This window comes from Myotis yumanensis, unplaced genomic scaffold (assembly GCF_028538775.1).
Source record: "Myotis yumanensis isolate MYYU_CA2020_CCGP unplaced genomic scaffold, mMyoYum1.0.hap1 SCAF_8, whole genome shotgun sequence".
NCBI classification, from domain to species: Eukaryota; Metazoa; Chordata; class Mammalia; order Chiroptera; family Vespertilionidae; genus Myotis; species Myotis yumanensis.
In genome coordinates this window covers 36,292,466-36,316,628 of record NW_027223759.1, presented here as the reverse complement: position 1 = coordinate 36,316,628, position 24,163 = coordinate 36,292,466, and the positions used below count along the sequence as shown (strand labels likewise).

General features: G+C 50.1%; 1 protein-coding gene and 2 pseudogenes across 5 annotated transcripts in view; 2 read left to right on the top strand and 1 right to left on the bottom strand.

The window, feature by feature from the left end:
- The window catches only part of FARP2 (FERM, ARH/RhoGEF and pleckstrin domain protein 2), a 102,745-nt gene that overhangs the window by 8,263 nt on the left and 70,319 nt on the right, over positions 1 to 24,163 (bottom strand). For 3 of the 5 annotated variants that reach the window (XM_070422601.1, XM_070422603.1, XM_070422602.1), the window contains 9 exons: positions 11,191 to 11,369; positions 9,283 to 9,312; positions 7,672 to 7,761; positions 7,164 to 7,297; positions 6,658 to 6,739; positions 4,691 to 4,928; positions 1,517 to 1,647; positions 949 to 1,017; positions 295 to 384 (listed from right to left, as the gene is read on the bottom strand). In XM_070422601.1, coding sequence (XP_070278702.1) covers positions 295 to 384; positions 949 to 1,017; positions 1,517 to 1,647; positions 4,691 to 4,928; positions 6,658 to 6,739; positions 7,164 to 7,297; positions 7,672 to 7,761; positions 9,283 to 9,312; positions 11,191 to 11,369 — 1,043 coding nt within the window. The remainder of the gene's footprint in view (positions 1 to 294; positions 385 to 948; positions 1,018 to 1,516; positions 1,648 to 4,690; positions 4,929 to 6,657; positions 6,740 to 7,163; positions 7,298 to 7,671; positions 7,762 to 9,282; positions 9,313 to 11,190; positions 11,370 to 24,163) is intronic. The other 2 variants (XM_070422604.1, XM_070422606.1) reach the window with 1 other exon arrangement.
- On the top strand, positions 18,308 to 20,837 carry LOC139015418 (kinesin-like protein KIF22; annotated as a pseudogene).
- Positions 21,011 to 21,639, top strand: LOC139015417 (kinesin-like protein KIF22; annotated as a pseudogene).

The following is a 24,163-nucleotide window of genomic DNA, read 5'->3' as shown; positions in this document are numbered from 1 at the left end:
GTTTTGTCTTTCAAAACCTGTGTCAGCTCCCACCCCTCCAGCAGCAGAGTGGCCCCAGCGCCTGCCTGGGGTCTTTCATCGCACCTCCCACCCTGGGGGTGGCAGGTGGACAAGGTGAGTTGGGGGCTTGTCCTGCAGGTGCTGGTGGTGGCCCCAGGGTTGAGTCTGGAGGGGCTGCAGAGGCAGCTGTCTGAGCACCAAAAACAGTAACCACAACAGATAGAAACAGACCAACGGGTGCTTTAAGGTAGCCGGCTGAATCCCAAATACCACAGCCGGTTCCTCAGCACTCACCAGCATGCCACGAAGCGGGAGGAGACCCCGGATCCGGAAGTGGCTGGTTCCCGAGACACCTCTGCTTGTGTACAGCAACATATCTGAGAACTGAGCCAGGCAGCTTTAGATAAATCATTTAAAAAACAAGTAACAGGGTTTTAACTGTCAGATGAACTTCAACTCCAAGGGCTTGATGGTGTTATCAAATCTATTCAGCTTGCTGGAGATTTTTGGCGCAAAAGGGATTTTTACTTCATTCATACAATTGTTTTTGACTAGAAGTAACTAGTAACCACACAAACCAGCAGACGTCCTTGGCCCAGTCACCCCTCATACAGGATGCTGAGGTCTGGATCTAACTGGATGTGAGGAAGAAGCGGATGACAGGAAAGCTGGTGGCAGCAGGGACTGGCTGGGAGGGTCTCAGCTCCCAGAGTCAAAGCCTGACAGCAAGATCCTGTGAGCTGGCAGCTCGGCAGGACGGACATCCCTGCAGCCACAGGCACGTGGAATTTTCTATGCGCTGGCTTTGCTCATCCACAGACAGAATCAGGATGGCAACTGGCCTGGATGTGTTCTGTGACCCTCACATGGCTCCTGACTTTGAGGCTGCCCACCTGGCCCAACGCGCTGGCATAGTCCCCCTAACACAACTGCTGCCCATCCACCTACCAGAAAGAACATTCTCTGCTGCAGGCCCTTCCTGGTGAGCTTGTGCAGGCAGCCCTCACGGATGAACTCCTGAAAGACAGCAATGAGGTCTGCATTGTGTGGGCCCACAGCTGCCTCAGCAGATAGCACACTGGCGGGGCCAGGGCCTGGCTGATGTCACCATGTTGCTTCTCTGAGCCCTTGGATGAGCCCCTCACAGCCCCATCCAGCCCTTCACCAGTGCCCTCCCGCCCAGATGCTCAAGGACCCTCCACACCTTTCTGCCTTCCTCCTTCCTGTCTGCTCCTCGTGGTCCCCCGGGGCCTGTCTGGGTGCCAATTAACTCAGTCTCCAAACCATCTGCTGAGCACCTTACAGCAGGCTGGCTACACTAAGGCCGTCATGTAAAGCAGAGCGTGCTGCTCTTATTGAGAAGCTTCTAGAAAGTTCAGCCATAGAGATGAAGCCATGAGTTCCACATGGAGAAAACTGAGTTGCGCACGTTGAAAGGTGAATTCTGTGGCATGTGAATTATATCTCAACCAAAACAATGAAGTAACCAGCACAAAGAACTTTCTGAGTCACTTACCCTGCCTGGAGCGATGAGGTTCTCTATGCCAACCAAGTCCCGCTGCAGCTCTGTCAGCTTCTGGAGGTTCTCCAGTCGGACGAGGCTGTGTTGTAGTATGGAGGTCACTTCCGTGATGACCTGGAGGGCGTCTGTGTGAAGAGACCCCTCAGTACAGGCACCCAGGCAGGTGGGTGAGGGGTGGCACAGACAACCCTGTTCCCCCGCCAGCACCACTTTGTATCCGGAACTGGCATTTTATTTTTTAAATCCTTACCCAAGGACATGCTTCTATCAATTTTAGATGAGAGAGGAAGGGAGAGGGAGAGAGAGAAACATGGATGCGAGAGTGAAACATCCATCAATTGCCTCCCATACTTGCCCTGACCGGGGATCGAACTCGAAATCTGGGTATGTACCCTGACTGGTAATCAAACCAGTGATCTTTTGGTGTATGGGAAGATGCTCCAACCAGCTGAGCTACAGTGGCCAGGGCAGAACTAGCATTTTATTTTTATTAAAAAATATTTTTATTGATTTCAGAGAGGAAGGGAAGAGAGAGAGACAGAAACATCAATGATGAGAAAGAATCATTGGTCAGCTTCTTCCTACATGCCCCCCACTAGGAATCGAGCTTGCAGCCCAGACATGTGCCCTGACCAGAATCGAACTGCAACCTCCTGGGTCATAGGTCAACACTCACCACTGAGTCACGCTGGCTGGGCCAGAACTGGCATTTTAAAAAGCCGTTTTAATTCAAGGAACACTCCACTCAAACTCTACCCACAGCTAAGGCACAAGTGTAGGTTCCTGCAGATGAGCCACAACTTGAATTTGTTCAGCCCAAACTACTGACTAGCCAACACTCATTTGTGGTCAAGAGAAAGAACAGCCTTTCTTTGTAAATAACTAATGTTACAGGCAAGGCAGTATTTGTTCTTTAGGGAAAATCATTTACTGTAGTTTATAGTCTAAATAATTTGCACCTTCAAAGTATTAGTAATTTTCTCTTTGAATGGAGGTGCAGATGCTAAACTTATAGTTCAAGCCAAGTTATGAAAGTTTAGAATCAGGAAGGAAAACATATTCAGACGAAACACAACCTCAGATATTGAGTGGTCATCAGAGACCTGACCAGGACACTGGGAGCAGCTGTTGGCCAGACGGGCCCAACTCCACATGCAGTGACCACATCTTCCTGTCTCCTGGTTTCCACCACTGATGGGGGCCTGATATCTTCTCATGAGGACCCTGCGGACTGCCTGGCCACTGCCCTTTGAGGTCCCAAGAAGCACAGGTGACATCCACCCCACCCAACTCTGCGCCTTCTCAGCTCCAGCTCCATGAGTCTGGTAAATGGAGGTCTATGAGTGCTGGCTCAGTCCCTCTTCAGTGGAGGGGACAATACCTGCCCCAGAGCTTTAGGAGGATGAAGTCAGATAAAGAAGCACCTGGGGAGCCGAATTACTCACTCATAAATGACCCATTATAAGAGCCTTGGTGATGCTAACACAGGGCGGACACCTGGAGTTGCTCTGTGCAGACTCCTGAGCTCCGGCCCATCTCTGGCCTCGCCAGCCCTCAGGGCCCAGCTCAGATCTGAGTGACACACTGTTGGTAAAGATTCTTCACTTTGCTTGTTCACTGCAGGCTGCCTGGCCCCACGTGTCTGTGTCTGCCCTGGATGGCACCCAGTGCCACCTTGCCCTTGGACATGTGTGCATGGAGTGCAGGGTGGAAGCTTGGCTGCCCTTGGGCTGGAACTAGAAGCTGCCAGATGCTGGGGATGTGCTTCGGACCTGATGCAGGGCTGCTGGACACAGTACCGTCCTGTGCCTGGGTCTCCACAGAACCAGCGTGATGTTGACAAACCATCAATGCATACTTAGCACCTGGCCAGCCCAGGCACAGCCCTTGGGAAAGCCTTACTGAATGAAGGATAAAATTAAGATGCAAGGCCATCTTCTCTAAGTCCCAAGCTAGGGGTACCTCCTTTTGTCCAACAGGCTCAAGCTCAACTCTTGTGAAGACCAAAAGGGTTGGTAACATCTACAGCCCAGGGGCCTTCTTCCTTGGCCCTGTGGGAGGGTGGGTCGCGGTGGGAAGGGACTCCATCAGCTGAGCCCTCCAGAGACGGCTGAAGCAAACCCGTCCAGGTGCCAGTTGTTGGCACCATGTTGCGTCAACAATTTACAAAGCACTTTCCGAAGTGCAGCCTCATTTGGCTTTTGCATTAGCCCATGAGACGGTTCGACTGATGAGGAACCTGAATAGTGAGGGCGCCCGGCCTTCTCCATGGGCATGGCCTCCCCGATGACCTGGAGAGGGGCCACCCTCTCCCCCTAGCACTGCCCCCTCCTCTTACAGGAAAAGACTGACAGAGGCCAGCATGGCAGCATTTTTAATGTTGCTGCACTTTATTTCCCTGAAAATGCTTGGAAATATTTTTGACAATTTTGTCTTTTCCTTTGTAGCAAACACGAACCACTTGCTTTTAGAATGAAGAAGAGATTTGTCAACATCATATGATCCATTTTGTTTCTCGTTCAGCAGAAAGCATCTTAATTTTTCCCATTTATGACTATGGGAGACCAGCGAGAAGTAGTGCCAGTCTTTTATCTTTTACTTGTAACGATGATGGTGAATTCACTTGTAAAAACCTTCCTAGGGAGAGTAACTTCCTGCACTAAATTTATCCTACAACTAGAGGTGATATTGTAAGTTAAAAAGGTCAGGGTTTATTCTTTTGTTCCTTTAACACACAAAAATGATAAAGTCTGTCTATGACAAAAACTTCTAACAGCCACCCTGGACCAAATGTTTGAGTTTTAGCGTCAAGGCTTGCAGAACAGAAATACCTCCAGGTAGCAGGTCACTCTAGGGTCATCCCACCCCCACTGCACAGGAGGAGCTCCTCCAGGACGATTGGATCCCTTCACTCGTGGTTCAGATTTGGAGCAGGGCAAGGCCTTGCTGGGGCAGTGGGGCCGAAGGGCATACTGGCCTGTGCAGACCCAGGGCCCGCTGGCCTCCGTCAGCTGGGGAGGAGGGTGGGCAGTGCCAGCTCTGCCCGCTGCAGACTTGGCCCCTGGGGAGGGGAGAGCACACACCCTGTGCTTCCCAAATAAGGGAGCCGAAGCCTGCAGGTTTGCCCACGCTGCTCCTCCCTCAGCACGGCATGGCAGCCCCACTCACCACAGCAGTCGGTGTAGTCGTGGTGCCCGGGCGCGTAGTGCCCGCACAGCCGCCGCAGCAGCAGGCGGTAGTGCACCAGTCGCTGGATGGGCTTCAGCAAGAACGTGTTGAGAGGCAAGTAGCAGACTTTCTGGAGCTCGAACTCTTTGTACACGGTCTCTAGCTTCTTGAAGCGTTTGGTGGCCTTTTCCAGTTCCGTCAGGACCTCGTCGTGCCTTTGGAAGTAGCCGGTGAACTGCTGTGGAGGCACAACAGGGGCTCGTTAGGTCAGGGACCTGAGAGGGCGTCCGGCTGGGGAGTGGCTTCCTGTCTGGATGGCTCCCCGTGTGGACGTCACACACAGGCTGGAAATCCCAATGAGGCAGAACAGAGGACAACGGCCAGGGCGTGTCAGCTGGGTTTCCAGCCCCCTGGGGTCCATCCTGCCCCACGGAGACTCCACCCCAACCCAACCTCACGCCAGTAGGAGGGCAGCGGCTTGTCCACAGCGAAATCACCCCTGCGCTGCCGACTGCCCTCAAACCTCATGTGTGTGTGGGGGGGTGGGGGTGGGGGACCACAGGCGTCACCTCACTCTGCAGATGAAGCGCTGAGACTGAGGGCTGTACCGGCCTCAGGTGCCAGCAGGGAGCTCTCCTCCTCGGAGAGGCTGCGCCAGCCACACTCCAGAGCAGGCAGAGTGTGTTCAACCCACTTGCCAGAGAGGGAGGGTCACTCCTGACACTGTTACAGCACCACGTGCATACATGTACTGGCGGGCAGTGTTTCAGTCATAGTAAACTCAACTGGTCCCTACCTTCTAGAAGTTTCTAACATTTAATCAGTTTGTTTTAATGAACATTACATGTGACTTGTGTGGTATAAGCTCAATCAAACAGATTTATATATATTTTGAAATAAATTTTTTGTAAGGCTTTTGGGATAGATAACACTTATTAATGAACCTGGCTCAGAAAACCAAAAAATGTGTGGGGGTAAAAAATGGGGCTCTGGGCAGAATGGAGTCTTCATGCAGGGCTCTCTGAAGACAGTGTAAGCGAGCCTGCGGCCCCTCAGGTGTCTAGGAGCGGAATGGGCCGGAAGGACCTCAGGAGTCTGGGTGGATTGGGTGGAGGTGGGACAGGCTTGGGATGGAGGTGCCCGCCTCCCAGTGAATGGGCACGACAGCGAAGGCTTGGGGACTTGGAGCCATGCAAGCGGGTAGAAGACGGCGGGGGGAGGGCCCCCAGAGTCTCAGGCTGGATGCGAGAGCTCCCAGGACAGATGCATGGGCGGGAGAGGCCCATCCATCTGTTCAGCAAGAGCAGGACCCTGTGCAGTGAAAGCACAGCCGCTGGTTCCAAGGCCTGTGGTGACTGGCCCTCAGGAGAAGGCCTCCGCTTCCTCCGCGCTGCTGACCTGGTGACCTACAGCCAATCCTTTCCACGAAACTCTAATGCCTCTGAAGAAAAACCCCTGAACTATGAGCCCAGAAGGAGAGTGGACGCAAACCCTAACAACCCCTGGACAGGCTCTGCACGCCCCGTCCAGGCGGGAGCTCAGCAAGCTCAGCAACAACGGCACCTGGGCCCGGGGCTCATGTCCCGGGTGAGTCCAGTGCAGCTGCCAGAGAGCCAGCTCCCAGCACACTTCCCCGGAGGCTGCTCTGGGGGGAGAGGGCCTGGTTCCTAGAGGAAGGAGCTCTGAATGGAGGCCTGTCCTGACGGAGTGCTGCTCGGAGGGAAGAGCTGCCTGGACGGGAAGGCTGGGCACCAGGAATGATGATGCTTCCAGGGGATCGCTGCTCCGAGGGAATTCCATCCTGACTTGATGCCGTTCTTAGAGGAATGAGGGGCGCTCCTGTGAAGGGGTGTTGTTAGGGAGGACACTGTCCTTGGGGGAAGCAGCTCTGAGGTGAGTGCTGTTCCAGGGAACTGGTCCTGAGGGCACACTGTGCTGCACGGCAGGTGCTCGCCCGGAGTCGCTACCTTTAACTGGCGCATGTTCCTGAGCAGGACGTCCCCGATCCGCTGGTGGCTGCCTGGGGCCTGGGCACCGGGAGGTCCTTCCCTGGAGCAGAGACGGACAAATACAATCAAACCTCAGGAAGGCTTGTGAGATCCAAGCTGATCGATCTGGTGGGCCAGCCGTCCCAGCACGGCCAGGACAGCAGTGAGCTCCTTGGAGGTGGAGGCCTGTGCCTGACAGAAGCATCTTTACTCGTGGGCCATTCTCTAAAAGACAGTAATTAGGAAAAAAATAGAATCATCTACTTTTAACCAACTTTGTTCATTCTTCTGAAGTAGGATGAATAAAAGTGATTATTATTGTCTACTCCTCCTCACACGTTTTAAAAATAGACTTCAATGAAGTAATGACTCTGGTGAATTAGCGTCTGAAGCTGGGAGGTTCCCGAAAGCAGTGGTGGTGACAAGGGGCGGCCGCGTGTGCGGGGGCGGCCGCGTGTGCAGGGGGGGATGGGGTTGGGCATTACCAGAGTGCCAGCCTCTGCTCCACCTCACACAGGAAGCCCCTGTGGAACTCGTAGATGGGGTCGATGTTGGAGAAGAGCAGCGTCATCAGGTCCGCAGGCATGGCGTCCTCCTTGACCACGGCGCTTCGGAACCACTGCGGGAAGAGCAGAGCTCGGGTGACTGAGGGATCACCCGGGGGCTGCGGCCACAGGGGCCTGCGCTGACCCAGAGTCCCCCTGAGGACAGCTCACATGCCATGGCTTCCTCTTGACTGGCCACCACATTTTCCCAATATTACACGAGAATAATTCTGGTGAAAAGCTTCAAGCGGCTATAGTCCCAGTTTTATAAAAGAATGGACCCAATATTCTGACCCGACTTAGACATTGTTTAAATGTGTTTCACAGAACATGTACAGGTAGATCTCATGATGGCTGAGAGGTATTTCTTAGGAGGGCTCTTCCGTCTCTGGTTTAGAATTAAGAAATATTAAGAAAATCCAAGTAATAAAAGACTTAGTTTTCATACCACAGTGATAACTTCTAAATCCTTCAGGTATGTGCGTTCTGTGGCGAGAATCTCCTTCGCTATGAAGTAGGCCTCGTCGGCGCCCGTGCCCTGCAAGAGGCGCAGACGGTGAGCACGTGCCTGTCGGATACGCCACAGACAGGCCACATGCGCAACCCTCGCTTTCTCCTGCTCAGATTAACGTTCTCACACGGTTTTTGTCCATAATTCCTGAAGACATTCCCCTGTTTTTCTCATTGTATGTTATTCTTTTTGAGAAAAGAATTGCTGTTCAAACATCAACACATTGAAGCTAATAATTGGTTTTGCGATAAAATTATTGTTCAGATACCACTGCCAGGAGTGTAGCTGCTGAACACAGACGTGAGAGTGTGTGTATATGTATACATGTAATGATAACTGTTAAGCCTAACTCACAAACAAGTTATTACCATTGCCAAAGGTCTACATCCTAACGGTGCCCTGTGAGAGCACCGGGCGGCCAGCACGCGTTGAGTGCAGGGCCCGAGATGCCCAGCGCTGGAGCTCTAAACCCCATCAGGGCCTCTGCCTGACGTGCAGGTGCCGGCAGGCCAGTCAGCAGTGATGGGACCCTCGGAGCAGAAAGGGTGGCCCTGGGCCCTTGGGCCCCACCGTGCCTGGCTCTCGGCAAAGCACAGGCCTCACGCTTGGGCTCGATGGCCCCTTCTCCATCCTTCCTGGCTGGACGACACCTGGTCCTGCTCTGGCCCTGCGCCCTTGTGTTGTCCTCCAGGCTGAGATCTCTAAGAGGCCAACGGTCTCCACGTCTGCCATGCAAACATGCCTGTGAAGCACATGCCAGCCCCAAGGAGGCACCTGAGACGGGCCCAGGAGCACAGCGGACAGCCTCTCAGCAGGAAGGAGACAAGCAGCCTGGCACTGACTAGTGGGGAAGTTCCCAGCACAGGAGGGAAGTCCTCTGGACCCAAAGCAGAGCAGGAGGGGTGAGGCAGCCACAGCCTCCAGGGAGAGGGTGGGGCTGGCAGCTGGGTGTGGGACACAGGTCAGAGGTCAAGGGGGAGGGGGAAGAGGTGCAGCAAGCTGGTTACTGGCAAGGAAGGCAGGGAGGGGTTTTGGGGTGACGCAGGCTGGGAAGGGCCGGGGCTCTTCAGGAGGCCTCTTCCCACCCTGGGAAGGGGAATGGCAGGAGGAGGGGTGGGGCCCTGGATACAAGGAGGGTCCAGTTCTGGTGTGGGTGGAGGTGTGAAGGACAAAGGAGGCAAGCATGACTGCAGTTGTGGGCCTAAGCCAAAGTAAAAAGCCTCTGAACCATGCAGGTGACAAGTTTGAGGAGGAAGGTCAGGGGCCAGGTTGGCTCCCATTTCCATTGCTGACCCCTATTTCTAGGGCAAAGAAACCTCTCAGGAATCCCTCAGTGGAGAGAAGGTAAAGCAGCCACCCACACCTCTGCCGTAGGCTGGGAGGTGGGGGGGGGGGGGGGGGGGTGCCCGGGAGGGGACTGTGCTTTCTGCCAAGCTCTGCCACCTGTGCTAGAGAAAGCAGCTGAGATCCCAAGCGTGGTGCTGTGGCCCTTCTCTCAGCCCCACACAATCACCTGTAAGAGGCACCAGCCACCTTCAGCTTTCATACCTTTCGAATATTGTTGGTCCTCACCAATTTCTATTAGAAAGGAGGAGAAACAGCGCATTAAGTGGGAGATGCTGGTGAGAACAAGCCACACGGATCTCCTGAGGGACAGGTGGTCCTGAGGGAGGCTCAGACGTGAACGCCCTGGCCACACCCAGATTCCCAGCCCCTGCGTTTGTTTGTGAAGCTGAGGAACCCCAAAACTGCCCAGGTTCACTGGGGAGTCATCAGTGAACCTGGGGGCCGGGGCCTTGTTGGGAACGCTGGTTCACAAAACCAGCACAGAACACAGCTAGTCACTCACTGGGGTGACCCAGGGGGCAGAGGTGAAGAAAGTGTGTCCTGCCACCCTCGGGGCCCCCTGTGCTTGATGCTGCTTTTACATGTAGCCTGGGACACGCAGCATCCCGTGGCCACGTGGCCGGGAATTAGGAGGCAGCGTGAGGGGAGGAAGCGGGCGCACTGTGTGAGGTGGCTGCACTGTGATGACCATGTCCCTTCTCTCAGAGGCCTGGTTAGATAATGAAGGCCATAGGCACCTCTGTTAGCCCAATTAAACTCAAGTGTCAGGTGTCAGGGGTCATCACCCTACAGATTACCACCTAAAGATCAGCTATTTTATTAATACAGAAAGTGACAAATTAAAATTTAGTTTTTTAAACAGCTTTCCTCCAAAGCCATTTTTGTTACGGCACCAAAGCAACATGGCCAAGATGGAGGCCTGAGGGCTGGGGACTGGCTGCAAAGCCCCAACCACCAGGGGGGCGTCCTAGGCTGGAAGCCAGCCGGCACCCACACCTCTTCAACAGCAGGCTTTCCATTCCAGGGCTGCTGTCACTGAAGAGGGCCTGGGGACCCCGCACAAGGACAGACGTCTGCAGAGGCCTCCCCATCCTTGGAAGAGTTGCAGCCCCCCTGCTGAGGAACCTCATGGGTCCAGCTCAGGTGGCCCTGGAAGTAACATACTTTTTGGCCAATTCAGGAGGAAACACACGAGTGCTAAGGTGTTCTCGATGACAGCTGTCCACATGACAGGCACCTTCGAGGCAGGGGTCCCACCACTTGGGGCCCAGTTCAACACGCTTCCTTCAGGTGTGCACCTCAGGGGCCTCCACTAGGTGCAGGGAAACAGATAGATGGTTCCTGGCTTCTCCCTCTCCATGGCCCCTAGGGTCCACACAGTCCACAGCCCATTATTTTAACCACTCTCTTCCCCAAATGTCAAATTCCCTGAACCCTTTGCCTTCCTCATGTGCTCACACGCAAAGCCAGCTTGCCCTGGCTGCCTTGCCCAGGACATGGCCTCTGCTGCAGGCCAGGGCCACGAGAGTGGAAGTGGCCATGAGGCTAGGGGTGCCAATGCCTCTGGCCATCGTCTTGTCCTTGAACCATGAGCTTTCTACCCTACCTTTCCGCACCTGCCACACTCCTGTCCCTGGGATCACCCCCACTTTCTACCCTAAATCCACCCCATCCCTTCCCTCCCCTTGCAATGACACTCCAGGACCCACTCATACATCAGCCCGTGACTCCCTTGATTCCAGACAAGACTGGTCCCCACCCAGCAAACCCTTTCTGTGCATTAGACCTCCTCCTGGTTGCTGGGCTGAGGGCTCCTCCAGGGCCTGCCCCTTTCTGCCTCATCCCCAGGACCCAGCCCAACACTCAGAACCCATAGGTGCCAGGTACTGTTACAAAGGTCCCAAAAGAGTCCCCAAAAGGACAGGAGGACCTCAGGACAAGATTTCTCTAGGGAAGCCAGCTCACCATCGTTCCCTCAGCAGGCCTGGGAGGGAGGGCTGTGTGGGCATAGAGCCCAGTCCTGCTCTGCCCACAGGCTTCCCAGCCCAGAGAGAAGTTTGCAAATCCAGGCCCACCAGCACCCAGCCCTCTGCTTGGGGCGGTGCCCACCTTGTGTTTCGGCTCCTCCTCATCGTCCATCCTGGTTCCGCCAGCGTCGCTAAGGACAGGGCTCAGGAGTGGGGACGAGCCCCGCTCAGCTGGGCCCAGCGTCACCTGAAACACAGGGCTCAGGCTCAGTGGGCTCTTCCGGGTGGAGGGAGAAGGCTGAGGACTGTCCGTGGGAAGGCCTGGAATTGAACAGGGCGGGGGATGGAGTGAGAAATGAGAAGGGCCAGGATGCGGCCAGACACCACATTTCTTACCAGGCGTTAGCCGACACTAGCCTTACACTGCTGCTCGGCACTTTCTGGAAACTGTAAGTAAAGACGCTACCACATGCAGTTCTCAATGTGACATAAAGTGAACATGAGAAAAGGTTGCTGGCTGACCAATCCAATTTCACAGACACCAACCACAGGCGCCTGGACCCCTGGGCTGTGCAGTTCCAGGGCTTTCTCTTTGCTCTAGAGATAAAATCAGCAGCACAAGCATGTGAAGCAGGACAGACAGGGAGGAGCACCTTCTGTGTACGTGTTAGAGACATACCAAACTGATGCCAACATATCTGAAGAAAATGTCTATTTTAATGCCAAACTCATCAATCATTCTGTTAAAAATCTGATCATATAAAATTACAACTCATTATATTGTTTTCTACTTAATTGAATTTTCCATTAATAAAGGTTTTATTTTGGTTTTTTAGAATTATAACACAAAATTAATTAATAGTTAAATTTTCCCCTTTTTTAAATGTTTGCTTTTGATTAGACAGAAACCAAAATTTTGGCCTCGTTCTAAAAAGGCTAATGATGAGGTATATTCTATCTTACATTTTGTAATAAAAAATTCTCTTATCCATTATCTAAAAAAAATTCTTAAAGGTTTATTTCTAATGTTTTTTTTCCCCTCTGTGGGAAAACAATTACTATTAAATGCCCAATTTTAAAGATACCATTAAAGCAGAGTTTTAACAAAAAATGTAACTGCTGTTTAAAGCTCCTTAAGATAGACAATTACCTTAAGTTTCCAAATGTATAGTGTTTTAACCCTCAAACTACCATTATTTCTAACTATGATTAAATCAGTTTACAAAATGCTGGGATAGAAATAACTCAATTCGAGCCCGTGGTGGCTGCCCACTCCCTACACAATGGCTTAAAGCAAGATCCTCTAACACTACCACTAACGACTTCAGATGCAGTCACCTATAGTGACCAGCTTATAAAACCAAAGCTTGGTTTATTTAGCCCCAAACATGGGAGTGTGTAGACAGGTGTAGAGGAGTTTTGTGAAACCCGACACACCTGTTTCCTGCTCCCTGGACAGTCATAAGCAACTGAACTAGAGTCAGTAGCCGTCCCAGGCAGCGGCGGGCTGGCGGGGCCCTATTTTCACATTGACAGATCTGGAGCTGGGATGCCACCGAGTGCTTCCAGCGATGAATTACCAAAGCCAGGACGGCAGTTACCTCTGGAATTTCTCACAACTGACAGATTGAAAACGTGATGAAACACCCATTCACATTAGAAAACCTGGACAAAATAAGATATGGAATTAACAACCAGTTTATTAGAATTTGCTTTTATTACATTTAAAATATGCTAAGCCACCTTAAATTAACAAAATTCCTATACCCCTCCTCCCACACCAGGCCGGGTGGACTCTGTAAGTTCTGAAGGGCCCAAACCCGAATGGAGGGCACAGTCACTTTTCACATGGAGAAGAGGCATGTGTCCAAAGATGAGCTACTTAGGATTTGCACTCCAAAACCCTTTTGTCCCTAATAAGCCCAAAATTGCATTATGAGATACCTTCACACATTGAAATTTTAGAAAAAAGTCTAGAAGTGACTAATAACTGATCTATTTATTCTTCACAATTGTATTGTTCAAGGTGTGAGAGCCAAGATGTTTTATGCTCATTGGCTGTGAAGGGAAGTACAAGGTCATTGTTTACTCTCCTGTCTACCAGCACCGCACACAGCACCTCCCTTGGAGATGGGCAGTCCCATAGCAAATTACTAGTTGGCAATTCACCAAAAAGTTGCTGCAAAACTTGACTTTATTTTTCAATAGCAGGAGAAAGCTGAGGAGATGGGGTGACCAGCTCTCTGCTATGCTGGCCAGTGCGGGCTAGTAAAGCTGTCAGATTAGAGAATGCAGCCCAGTAAACAGCCCCTCTGTGAAGAACTGATAAAAGAGAGGGAACCCTTTTAGGACGGACTGCTCATTTGGAAGGTTACAAGTCATCATTTGATGTTAGCATTGTAGATACTTATTATTTCACAAAAATTGTCAACTCACAATTTAGTGAACAGATTAAAAAGTACCACAAACTGCCATTAAACACTTGTCTTTATTAAATCTGTCAGCTACAGCACAATGTTGTAAGTCATACCACCTCCTTCCAATTATGTAAACACAGATCCTACAAGATAAAGTCAACAAATCTGTGGGGAGATATTTTTTCAAGCAAATGACCCATCTACACCGAGGTTGTCTGAGTGTACATCGTGTACCCATGCCCGACCTATGTGGCCAATCTTTCTACTGTGTGTGTCGCTGACACACACTCCACACCAAGAAACAAGCGTGGACCGCGGCTTGGCAGGTGTCTCTCCAGAAGTGATGTTGGGGTAGCCCCAGCCTGCTGGGATGATGTGAGGGGTGTAAGATGAGCACTCCCTTGCCTCGGAATATCCTGCCCGTGTTCACAATGCACATTAGAGCACCTGGATAAAAGGCAGATGCCTTCAGAATTTTAGGTATCACAGAATATGCTTACCCTTAACTGACATGGTGAAGAATTAACCTGAAATTTTTGTAAATACAGACCCGTGTCCAAGGTCCTCTACTGAACAACAGGCAGGAGGAGTTGATGTTCTGTGTTACAAGAGTCCCTATGACAAGCATCCACTTAGACACAGAGCGAGCTTCCAGACCACTATGGTATCAAGGAATGGTAGACAAAGAATTTTTGGAAATTCTTCAATTTTCAAAATCTGGTTACTTGAAGGTAACAGACACAAGCGGTAGTTTTTTCACTGAGCTTCGAGTTTCTGCTGGAGTGGGTCAGATTGTCTACTGTGTTCACAGACAGGCTCCGTTCTCAAGGCTGCAAGTTACAAAAAATGCTTAAATTTAAAACTGTTTCAAGTTTGGCAGTGAGTACCTCTGGCAGTTGGTTTTCTTTGCTTTGTGGCATTCGTTATTTCCAAAAATTTCTAAATATTTATCTTACAACTTTTGAAATGTCATTTTAAAAAGCACAGTATTATACGTTGTGCTTAACTTCATTTTTTTCATCTAACTAGGTGATGAAAGACAAATATCACATTTATAGGAAAGTTAGCATTACTTTTATTTCATACCTTTAAATCCTCTTCATCAAATCTCTATAATAAATAATCTTGAACATTTTTGCCTAATAGTGGAGAAAGAATCAGCTCCAGTTTGGAAAGATTCAATGTTAAGTTTGAAGGTTAATGTGACAGTAGGAGGCATAAGATCTAGAAATTCCTTCTGTAGCTTGAACAATGGCTCAGTAATCCCATGAGAGTAGGGAAGGCTGACTTGTCCAAAGAACCCAGGTGAATGTGAGCTTGCTGCTGAGTTAGCAGAAAACTCTCTGGCTCCATTTTTGGACTAGAATGTCGTGAGTCACTTTACACAAAATTTGGCTTAAAAAAATAAGTGGGCAGTAGAAAAATGGCCCAATTACCAGTTCATCTTATACTGTGTTCCTGCAAAGGTCACCTCCCTGCTCTGCTTCTTCATCTACAAAACAGCAGGTGAGAACCTGACATGTGGTATGCCCTTTCCATGGGGCTGTGAAGCCTACACAAGGAAGCTTGGAGTGGGTGCCTGGCCCACAACCCACGTGGTGACCTGAAATTCAGAGGGTGACTGACATCAACACGTGCAATGCTCCAAGAAGCATGTTTTAGTTTTTTCTTTTGTTTGTTCTAAATAATCAAGACTCTTTGTTAAGAAAAACAGGCGCATTAATCGATAACATAGTGACACTTTGGGTCATGTGCCTGGCTTGGTGCCTGCTGGGCATGGGTCTCCACTGTGTGTGCACACATATGGGTGTCCCAGGGAGCTCTGTGTCTTTGTTCTAATAAACAACACCTTTTGTCTCAAAACTGTGACTACAGATCCTCTAAACTATTGGATCAATGACAGCAAGGTCCCCAAAGCAAATTATTCAATAAATGAAAAAGTCTGTAGGTGACTTTCATTAGAAAAGAAATGTAATCTGAAATAGCATACTTCAAATATAAAGGCCATACAGTGGTACTCTCCTAACAGGGCAACCTACAGAGTCAATAGAGAAATGCTTTTGAGCAGTTTCTTAAAATCTGGATTTGTCACAGAGGTGTCTCTCTGAGGATCCACTCGCTTCCATCACCACTTCATCCCCAAACTTGGGCACTGGGCAGTGGTGGCCTCGGTCAGGGAGCAGGGCCGGCCTGACATGGGAGGGAACTGACGCTCACTTGGTGACTCACCACCCTCTTCTCTCAGTGGGAAGTGACTGCCCACTCAGGGTCTTGGGGAGTTTGTGCAGAGAGGGTCTTTTCTAGAAGGCCACTGGCATGTGCCAGGCACCTTAAAAGCCAGGGAGGAGACCACTCCCCCACTCCCGTGCAGCACAGAACAGCCCAGAGGGAGCAAATGCTGCTGCCCAGGAGGCGGGGGGTAGGATATCACCAATCCCATGACCCAAGTATGGCCGGAGCGCAGGGACAGCTCTGGGGAGGCAGCAGAAAGCATGCTAGCCGAGTGGGAAACAAGTTCAGAGCTGGAGTAAAGACTGTCCAGAATCTGAGCTGAGGCTACACCATGGGCCAGGGATTTTATAGGGTGGGTTCTAGCCAACTGGGTGGGAAAGGCAATAATGTTCTCTTTTTCAGAATTAAGAAGCCAACAGCATGTGTTCAGTACACAGGACCAACCCAGGGACTACATGGTTCACCCAAGGCTGTAAACAGTGCTGCCCTCAGCCAGAGCCTCAAGCTTAGAGCAGGCGACTGCCATCCACCTGTGCACCCGACCACAGGGCGGGGCTGGCCAATAGAAAGCACTGAAAGAAGACTAAGGCTGAGAAAAGCAAGCCCTCTCCTTGCTCCCAATGGCCTTCTGGGGACCATGTCCACATGTGAAACAGACAATGCCTGTTTGCTGCTCAGAAGCCTATGAAGTAAAGAGCCGTTTCAGGGATTCATTTAACATGAGAAATAATTTTTAATTATGTAAGTCAAAACTATAACCAAGTAGAGGGAAAGAAAGCTAAAAAGCCCATTTAAAAATTCATAGTAAATATGTCCTTATTTTATTGAATAAACAATTAAAAATTCTGAATTAGTACATATCTGCACATTTATAAATGGCAATTTCAATGGAAAACAAGCTTTTAAGTACCACAAACCAGGCAACATAATGTTTCTTTAAAGAATGAACAAGTTCAAATGCATAATGAAACGCCAGTTCCTTCTCTCTCCATTTTCTAGGGGAATGTAGATGCTTTCATGCAAAAACAAAACAAAACAAAAAAAAAACAAAAAAAAAAAACAACAGCACCTGGGGACACTTAAGGCACAGCTACTGTGTGACGAGAGGGGCCAACAGTGGCCACCACAGCGAGCTGTGACAAGCTCTGTACCTTCAGGACAAGGGCCAAGCAAAACCCCGGCATAGTAAGACTCCATGGCTTTGGGAACAGATACTAAAATCCTCAATTTTAAGTGCCTGAGAAAACACTAACATTTCGTCTATGAAGTAATTGATCTAGTAACAATTTAAGTTCCACGAATGAGGAGGGAATAACCGTACCGTGAAGACAAAGGACCTGGCATCACATGTCACCTACACATAACACGTAGGGGAATGGTTCATGTGCTTGACAGCACAAGGTGGTTGCCGCGGCACGGGACATTTCCAGTCACCGCTGGGCAGCAGGAGCCGAGAGCCTGCACTGGGAGCAGAATGTTCCTGCACACCAAAGCCATTCAAAAGGCCTTTGCAAGATGACAATGACAGGCGTGACATAACCAACAGGCTTAAACATCTTTCATATTAAACTTCTTTGGTGTGCTATTTTTACTGCCCATCTCTCTGTCATTACTATTTTTTAAATGTGTGTTCAGTGGAAAAGGGAACCCTAAGCTGATTCTGTACTTAGAGAGAAAAAAGGTGCCCATAATTACCTAACCGTCAGAGGTGCTCCCATTGCACACCATACTGTCCCATGCATCACTCTTCCTAACATGGAGCTATACTGTTGTTAGACTTTAACATTCACAGATTGGTAGAATACCTGGATTTGGAAGCTTAAATACAAAAATAGATTTGGTAACTAATAAAAATAAATATTCTACCTGATTAGAGGTGGACTCCGCAGGGACAACAGGCACAGCCTGCTGGGGACCTGGCAGTGTGGGGACGGCGCAGGCCTGCGGTCAGCTGGCCATACCAGCACACATGGCCCTCTTGTCAGGTGTAAGGCCTTGGGTCGAGTAAAGGATATCAATAGATGAAAAGGGAAAACTGAACAATTATCCTGTCATCCAGGTAAATGGATCCACCCACCCCAGGTGGCGTCATTGCATAACGCAAGGGCCTCTCATGATCAATAGCCATCAGGAGGCTTGGTCTCGTGGCCTTCACTCTGGGCTGTTCTGGATGTCTGAGTATTTGCTACAAACCACCTCTCACTAAGGTCAAATACAACAAGGTTACTGCTTACATGAACTGCCATGAGTAGAAAGCCACAATGTGAGCAGGATATATGGTCCTTTCTAAAGAAGTCCCTCTGAGTCAGAAGGATGTTTACAAGCCCTCAAAAATGAAAGGAGGAGTTATGAGCAGTAACCAAAGAAAGCCACAAGTGATTTTAAAGTAAATCATTTCATTATAAAGGAAAAGCTGTAAACTCAAAAATATTATGAACACGCTGGAAAGTAAAATTTAATTTCTGCCAAAAAGTAAAATTTAATAATTTCTGCCAAAAAGCTAAACCTGGATCTGAAAATGACACCTTCACCAGCAATGTCCACAGAGCATCTGGGACCCTGGGCTCCTTCCTGTGCTGTGGGCCCCCCAGGCCGGTGGGAGGGAGGGCAATGGTCGATGAGCTCCAGATCCAGGCCAAGGTGAGCGGCCTGAGGGGCGGGCCAGGCTGTGGGCATGAGGAAGGACCACTTCTTCCACAAGCCACTGGCACAGAAGAGGGGTCTTCTACTGTCAGGGGAACTAAGAGCTACCAGCCACATGTGGCAAGCACTACCGTTCTTGTTTCTGTAAATTTTGAAAACTTTATAAACAAAGAGCTAAAAAATAATCTCTAGAAGATAAAGTTTCATTGAAGAAACCAAGCCAAATCCTTTTATGGGAAGGCCTGGGCAGAGGTCTACACAACATGTCTTTAGAATCTCCAGGACAAGAGCATGACCCACCACCTGCAGCCTGGCTGCACTCAGGAGTGGCCACCAGGCCGGATGTAGGGCTGACTCAAACCCACGTCTGGGAAGGACTGGGCAGCCTGCTACTCAGGCACTAGTGTGGGTGCCCTAAAGAAAAAAGGAGAGAAACATCCATCAGCTGCCTCCTGCATGCACACCGACCAGTGATTGAACCTATAACCCAGGTTGACATGTCTAAACAAGGGCCCTACCAGGAGCTCAAAGATGTGATGATCTTTCCCTGGTTAAGCTTCTAGAAAGGATACGGAACTACCTAACAAACGGTTGAACCTACAGAATATGGGACCTTGGGTGAAGTTGACTAAGAAATAGACCAACCATGCCTTTACTGCTTACTCCGACATGTTGAATGCTGAGTTACAAAGAAGGGAACATCTGAGCTGATTTCCTTGGCTCAGATAGGTGACATAAGGGGGCACGTCTGATCTCTGCACCTCACTTAGTGACTTTAGGCTTAGCAAGAGGAGCTGGTGGGAGCCAATGGGCACCTGCTTCCAGCTCGGATAAGGCTGTGTGACTGATGCCACTTGTAGATGGAACATCTGGAGCAAATGATACCCGCTGTGTACGGGGCCTGCTATTCTCTAGAACAGCGGTTCTCAACCTGTGGGTCGAGACCCTTTGGGGGTTGAACGACCCTTTCACAGGGGTCGCCTAAGACCATTGGAAAACACATATATAATTACATATTGTTTTTGTGATTAGTCACTATGCTTTAATTATGTTCAATTTGTAACAATGAAAATATATCCTGCATATCAGATATTTACATTACGATTCATAACAGTCGCAAAATTACAGTTATGAAGTAGCAATGAAAATAATTTTATGGTTGGGGTCACCACAACATGAGGAACTGTATTAAAGGATTGCGGCATTAGGAAGGTTGAGAACCACTGTACTAGAGACTGCCAACTGGAGGAACCATCAGGAGACTCAAGTATCAGTCTGATGCCTTCTACGGAGAGAGGCATTCTCAGCAGGACACTTATGCTGGATCGTTACAGCCCATCTAAGGCATGTGCTGGAAGGGCAGAGTGCCTGTGAGCTGGCCTATGGACCACAGTGGCAGGGAAGGCACACACAACCCTGGGCAGCCCAGAACAACCTGGATGATTCCCCGGCTCTCATGGAATTCCTACAGCTTCACACAGGAGGAGGGTGCCGAGGGCTGGCCACGTAGAGTTCTACCAGGAAAAGGTGTTAGATCTCCTGAACCCTGTCTCTGGAGACCTGGTGATCTGAGAAGACTGTCAGTAAACATACTTATTTCGGGGCTCATACTGAAGCTCATCACTAGTTTTGCTGATTTTGAACATACTTATTTCGGGGCTCATACTGAAGCTCATCACTAGTTTTGCTGATTTTGAACATACTTATTTCGGGGCTCATACTGAAGCTCATCACTAGTTTTGCTGATTTTGAACAGCACTTCCTGCCAGCACTCCTCCCATAGTCATGCTGTGTTCCTGGTTAAGGTGGATCAGCGAGAATGCTTGGCCCCATTTCCTCAGTGGGAGGGGAAACTACCTGATTGAATTGGCTGGCTCAGAGGACAACCAGTGCAGAGGCAGCAAGGGCCTGAGGTTGAAAGAGAGTGGAACCATCTACTCCTCCCTTTGTCCTGGGCAAGATGGTGGATATGCTGAACCAGGGCCTCCCTCTTGTGCCTTATCAGGACAGCAAGCTCGCTCTCTTATGGCATCATTGCCAACACTGCCCCCGAGAGATGCTTTTACCTAGACATAGTCTCTACACTCAACTCTGCTGCCAGGTCCAAGGAGGTGATCAACCTACCTTTTATCAATGAGAGCCTACAGCTTCCTGTCTTGGCACCTGTTAAACTGTTTCAGAAAGAACTGGTAGGCCCTTCAGAGGCAAAGAGAGCCCAAGGCCCTAAGGAAGAAGAGATGGGAATCTTGAGCCCCTGGTACCTTCAGCCTCTGTTTCCCAGAAGTTCAGCCCCTACAAAGCTAAGTAGCATGGACTGGCCATGCTGTAGCGCCTCTTGAGCTTGGGCCATCTGCTGGGCTGCCAGGGGATCCAGGAGACCCTGCTGCTGAGCACCCCAAAGTGAGAGCGAATGGTGATCATGGAGACAGTGGAGGAGAAGGACTTGGCAGACCTAGCTGGTTTGGTTCAGTGGATAGAGTGTCAGCCTGTGAACTGAAGGCATCTGTTCGATTACGGTCAAGGCACATGCCTGGGTTGTGGGCTCATTCCTCAGTAAGGGGCATGCAAGAAGCAGCCGATCAATGATTCTCTCTCATCATTGATGTTTCTATCTCTCTCTCCCTCTCCCTTCCTCTCTGAAATCAATAAAAATACATTAATAAAAAAAAAAGAGAGAAGGATTTGGCAATTGAAAGGCTTAAGATGAAAAAAACCAAAACAAAACTGGAAGCCAAGGTGCGGGCCCAGGAAACTGTGGACCCAAAAGAGAAAGAGCATTGCTCTCCCACAATGCTCTGACCCCTTTGCCCGCCACACGGTCACAGTGGCTAAGACCCTCAAAAGGTTGTGGTGATTCCCCTACAACAGATTCAGGAGCAGGCAGCATCCCCAAATGCCAACGTCCATATCCTGAAGAAGAAAAGCCACAAGAGAAAGTTGTAGTGACTGGATGCCAGAAGAAAAGGCTGAGGACTCTGGGAGCTACAGATCAGCCTGAACTACTAGCCCATGGGTACCAAAAAATACTGGATATCCCAGCCTGGGATCTGCACAGCCTGCAATGCATTGGCCAAAAGAAGGCCCAGCTCATCGTGGTCTGGAGGGAGCGACACGGCCCCTTCAGCCAGAGGGAGGAGTTGGAATGCATGAAGGTCATGTCAGGAAAACAGCTGGAGTCTCCCCTGAAGGTATTTTGGGTCTCGCTGGCCCCTCCTGACTGCCAGCTCTTCTTTCCCATTGGCCTTTTCCCCACCCTTTTCAGTCCCTGTATAACCACTCCTTGTATAAACACAGTTTAACTCCGTTAAAAGAAGAAAAAAAGGCCAACTTGCTAGTTGAAAGTATCACTGTGCAATAGCAGGTGAAGGACTGGGCAGCCCTCATAGGACTGAGGCCCAGGAAAAGCATTCTAGATGTATATGCTCACTGTCTTCACCACACAAGTCCAAGCTTTGCTTTCTGAGTGACACAGGAAAAATGTCCTGAACAGGCTACACTAACGAGCAATTCTGACGACATCGCTTTTCTCTTGAGAGTCGCATGGTCTCTTCTCAGAGGTCAGCCAGCCCCTCGGAACGACCCCGTGCCCTGAGGTGGGTCTGGAGCGGAGGGAATGGGCAGCAGCCGCACACCCCAGACACCAGTCCAGAGACCTGGATGAGAGTTAGACTGCGGTGCAGGTTTAAGGCAGCTACAAAAACCAGGACATTTCTCAATACATTTAGCTAAAACCCCACCAGTATTGGACCAGCACTGATGAGAAGAGAAAGAGTGAGCCTCACAAGAGGCCCAGGGCAGCTCTGAGTCCCTGAGAGCACGTGCTGTCACACAGCAAACCCACCCAGGCACAGAGTTACAGTCTCACACAGGAGTAGAGGCCGTAGGCTTGATGTCACCACAGGACTTGGAAGAAAATAAACCTTTAAACATGGTATTGCTCTCCTAGGTAAGAGCAGGAAGGATAAACCACAAAACCCAAAGCCTAATCCGTGGATTTGACAAACTGAACAGGATGTGCCCAGGGCTAGATAGAGTGCAGTCACCTGAGGTCCTGGCTGCACAGCAGGGGTTTCCTTCCGACAGCCACAGAAGACGTGTACAGTGCGGGCCGTGAGCAGCTGCCCACCTTCCACAGTGGTGTAGATGGGGCACTGAAGGGGCCTGTATAACCACCTCAACCTGCCTTTCCCACTGCCTGGAGACAAGCCCATGTCCATGATGGGGGCTATGAGAGACGGCTAGGGACTGTGTGTTACACAGCCCTGGCCAACAAGAAACAACACTCGGAAGGAAAGCGGGAGCCCTCGATGTTCAGGGGGTCCTGGGATGTTTGTTTGTTTTAGCGAATAACCCACTCTGTTAGTCCAAAGGAAACAGTTCTTGGATGAGAGCTTACACTACAACTCTCAAGCCAATTGGTACGTCTGGTTCTGTTTTTCTTCAACCAAATACCTGTTATACCCCCAATTAAGCTCAACAGAAGGAAAGAGTTCAATTGCATTGTAAACCAATGCCTCTCCAAGCCAACTACCTAAACATAGCACTCTTTCTGGGTCTCAAGTCATTAATGGGACAATGCCTTTGGCACTGAGACACCAGGATTTGGCTCACTCAGGACTTCGTGCAGTGGCTGGACAAACCAGGCAAAGCCTCCATCCCAATGACTTGTGGCAGCATGCCTCATCTTAAAAAGCAGCCTCAAAAGGCAGACTACACACATTCTATTAAAGATCAACATGAGTCAGACTGTGTGACGTTGAAAGTGGACAGCATCAGCTTTGAGCTGAATCAAAAAAACACCAAGAAAAATACAGCTGCAAGACTAATTCACCAGCTCCCAGGGGGACTAACTGCAAACACTTATCTATTTTAAACTCGATGCAGTTTTAAACATCACTCCAAGTGAAAGTTTTAATTCTGTGACATTCAAAACAGAATACTGGACCAGAGAATTAGGAGAAGAAAGAATCCCTAGCCATGGATACAAGCCAACAGTCTGAGCTCACTGCATGAGCAGGTGCAGGGCAGCCTGTGAAGGCTGGGAGTGGTCAACATGGGCTTTGATTTACCTGCTCTCCTGGACTCACATTCTTTAAATTATTCTGCAAATCGAAAATGACTCTCTCTCCACTGGTCTGTGCAAAAGAGTTGCCAAAGAAGAGGCTCACATCCAGGGGGGATTCGGCTTCAGAGCCCCAGGAGTCTGTGTCTGTGCTGCTAGAGTCCTCAGCCGTCGTGGGCGGGTAACTGAGCTGCTCTAACTGGTCGAGGATGTCAGAGAACTGAAAGGCCGAGCTGGCCTCAGAGCGCACAGAGCAGGCGGGGAAGTTGGCCATGGAGCTGGCCTCGGACTGGTTGGTGGAGCTGGGTGTGTGCACAGACAGGCCAAGCAGTGGGAGGTGGCTGAGGGAGCTGCTCTGGGAGGGGCTCAGCAGGCTCTGCATCAGGCTGGCCTGGGCCTTCACCTCCAACAGCTCCGACGTGTCTGAGGGGTGCACACTGCCAAAGCCACTCTCTCCCTCAAACTCAAAGCCATGCTCTACGTTTATGGGCGCTGCCTCAGTAGAGTACCTGTCTGGGCTGAACTGAGCAGAGCGTGGGTGACCACACAAAGGGGTCTGCAGGGCCAAACTGCCATATGGGCAAGAAAATGCCTCAGAGCCTCCGGCAAAGAAAGAGATGTCTGCTGGGTCGTCATCTATGAACTCCTCAGACACCTGCAGCTGGGTGTTTGTCAATGTGAAAACAGGGCTCCCCCCAATGCCTTGCCGACCACATGGGTGCTCCCCCATGGAGGGGAATGAGCCCGTGGTCAAGTCTCCC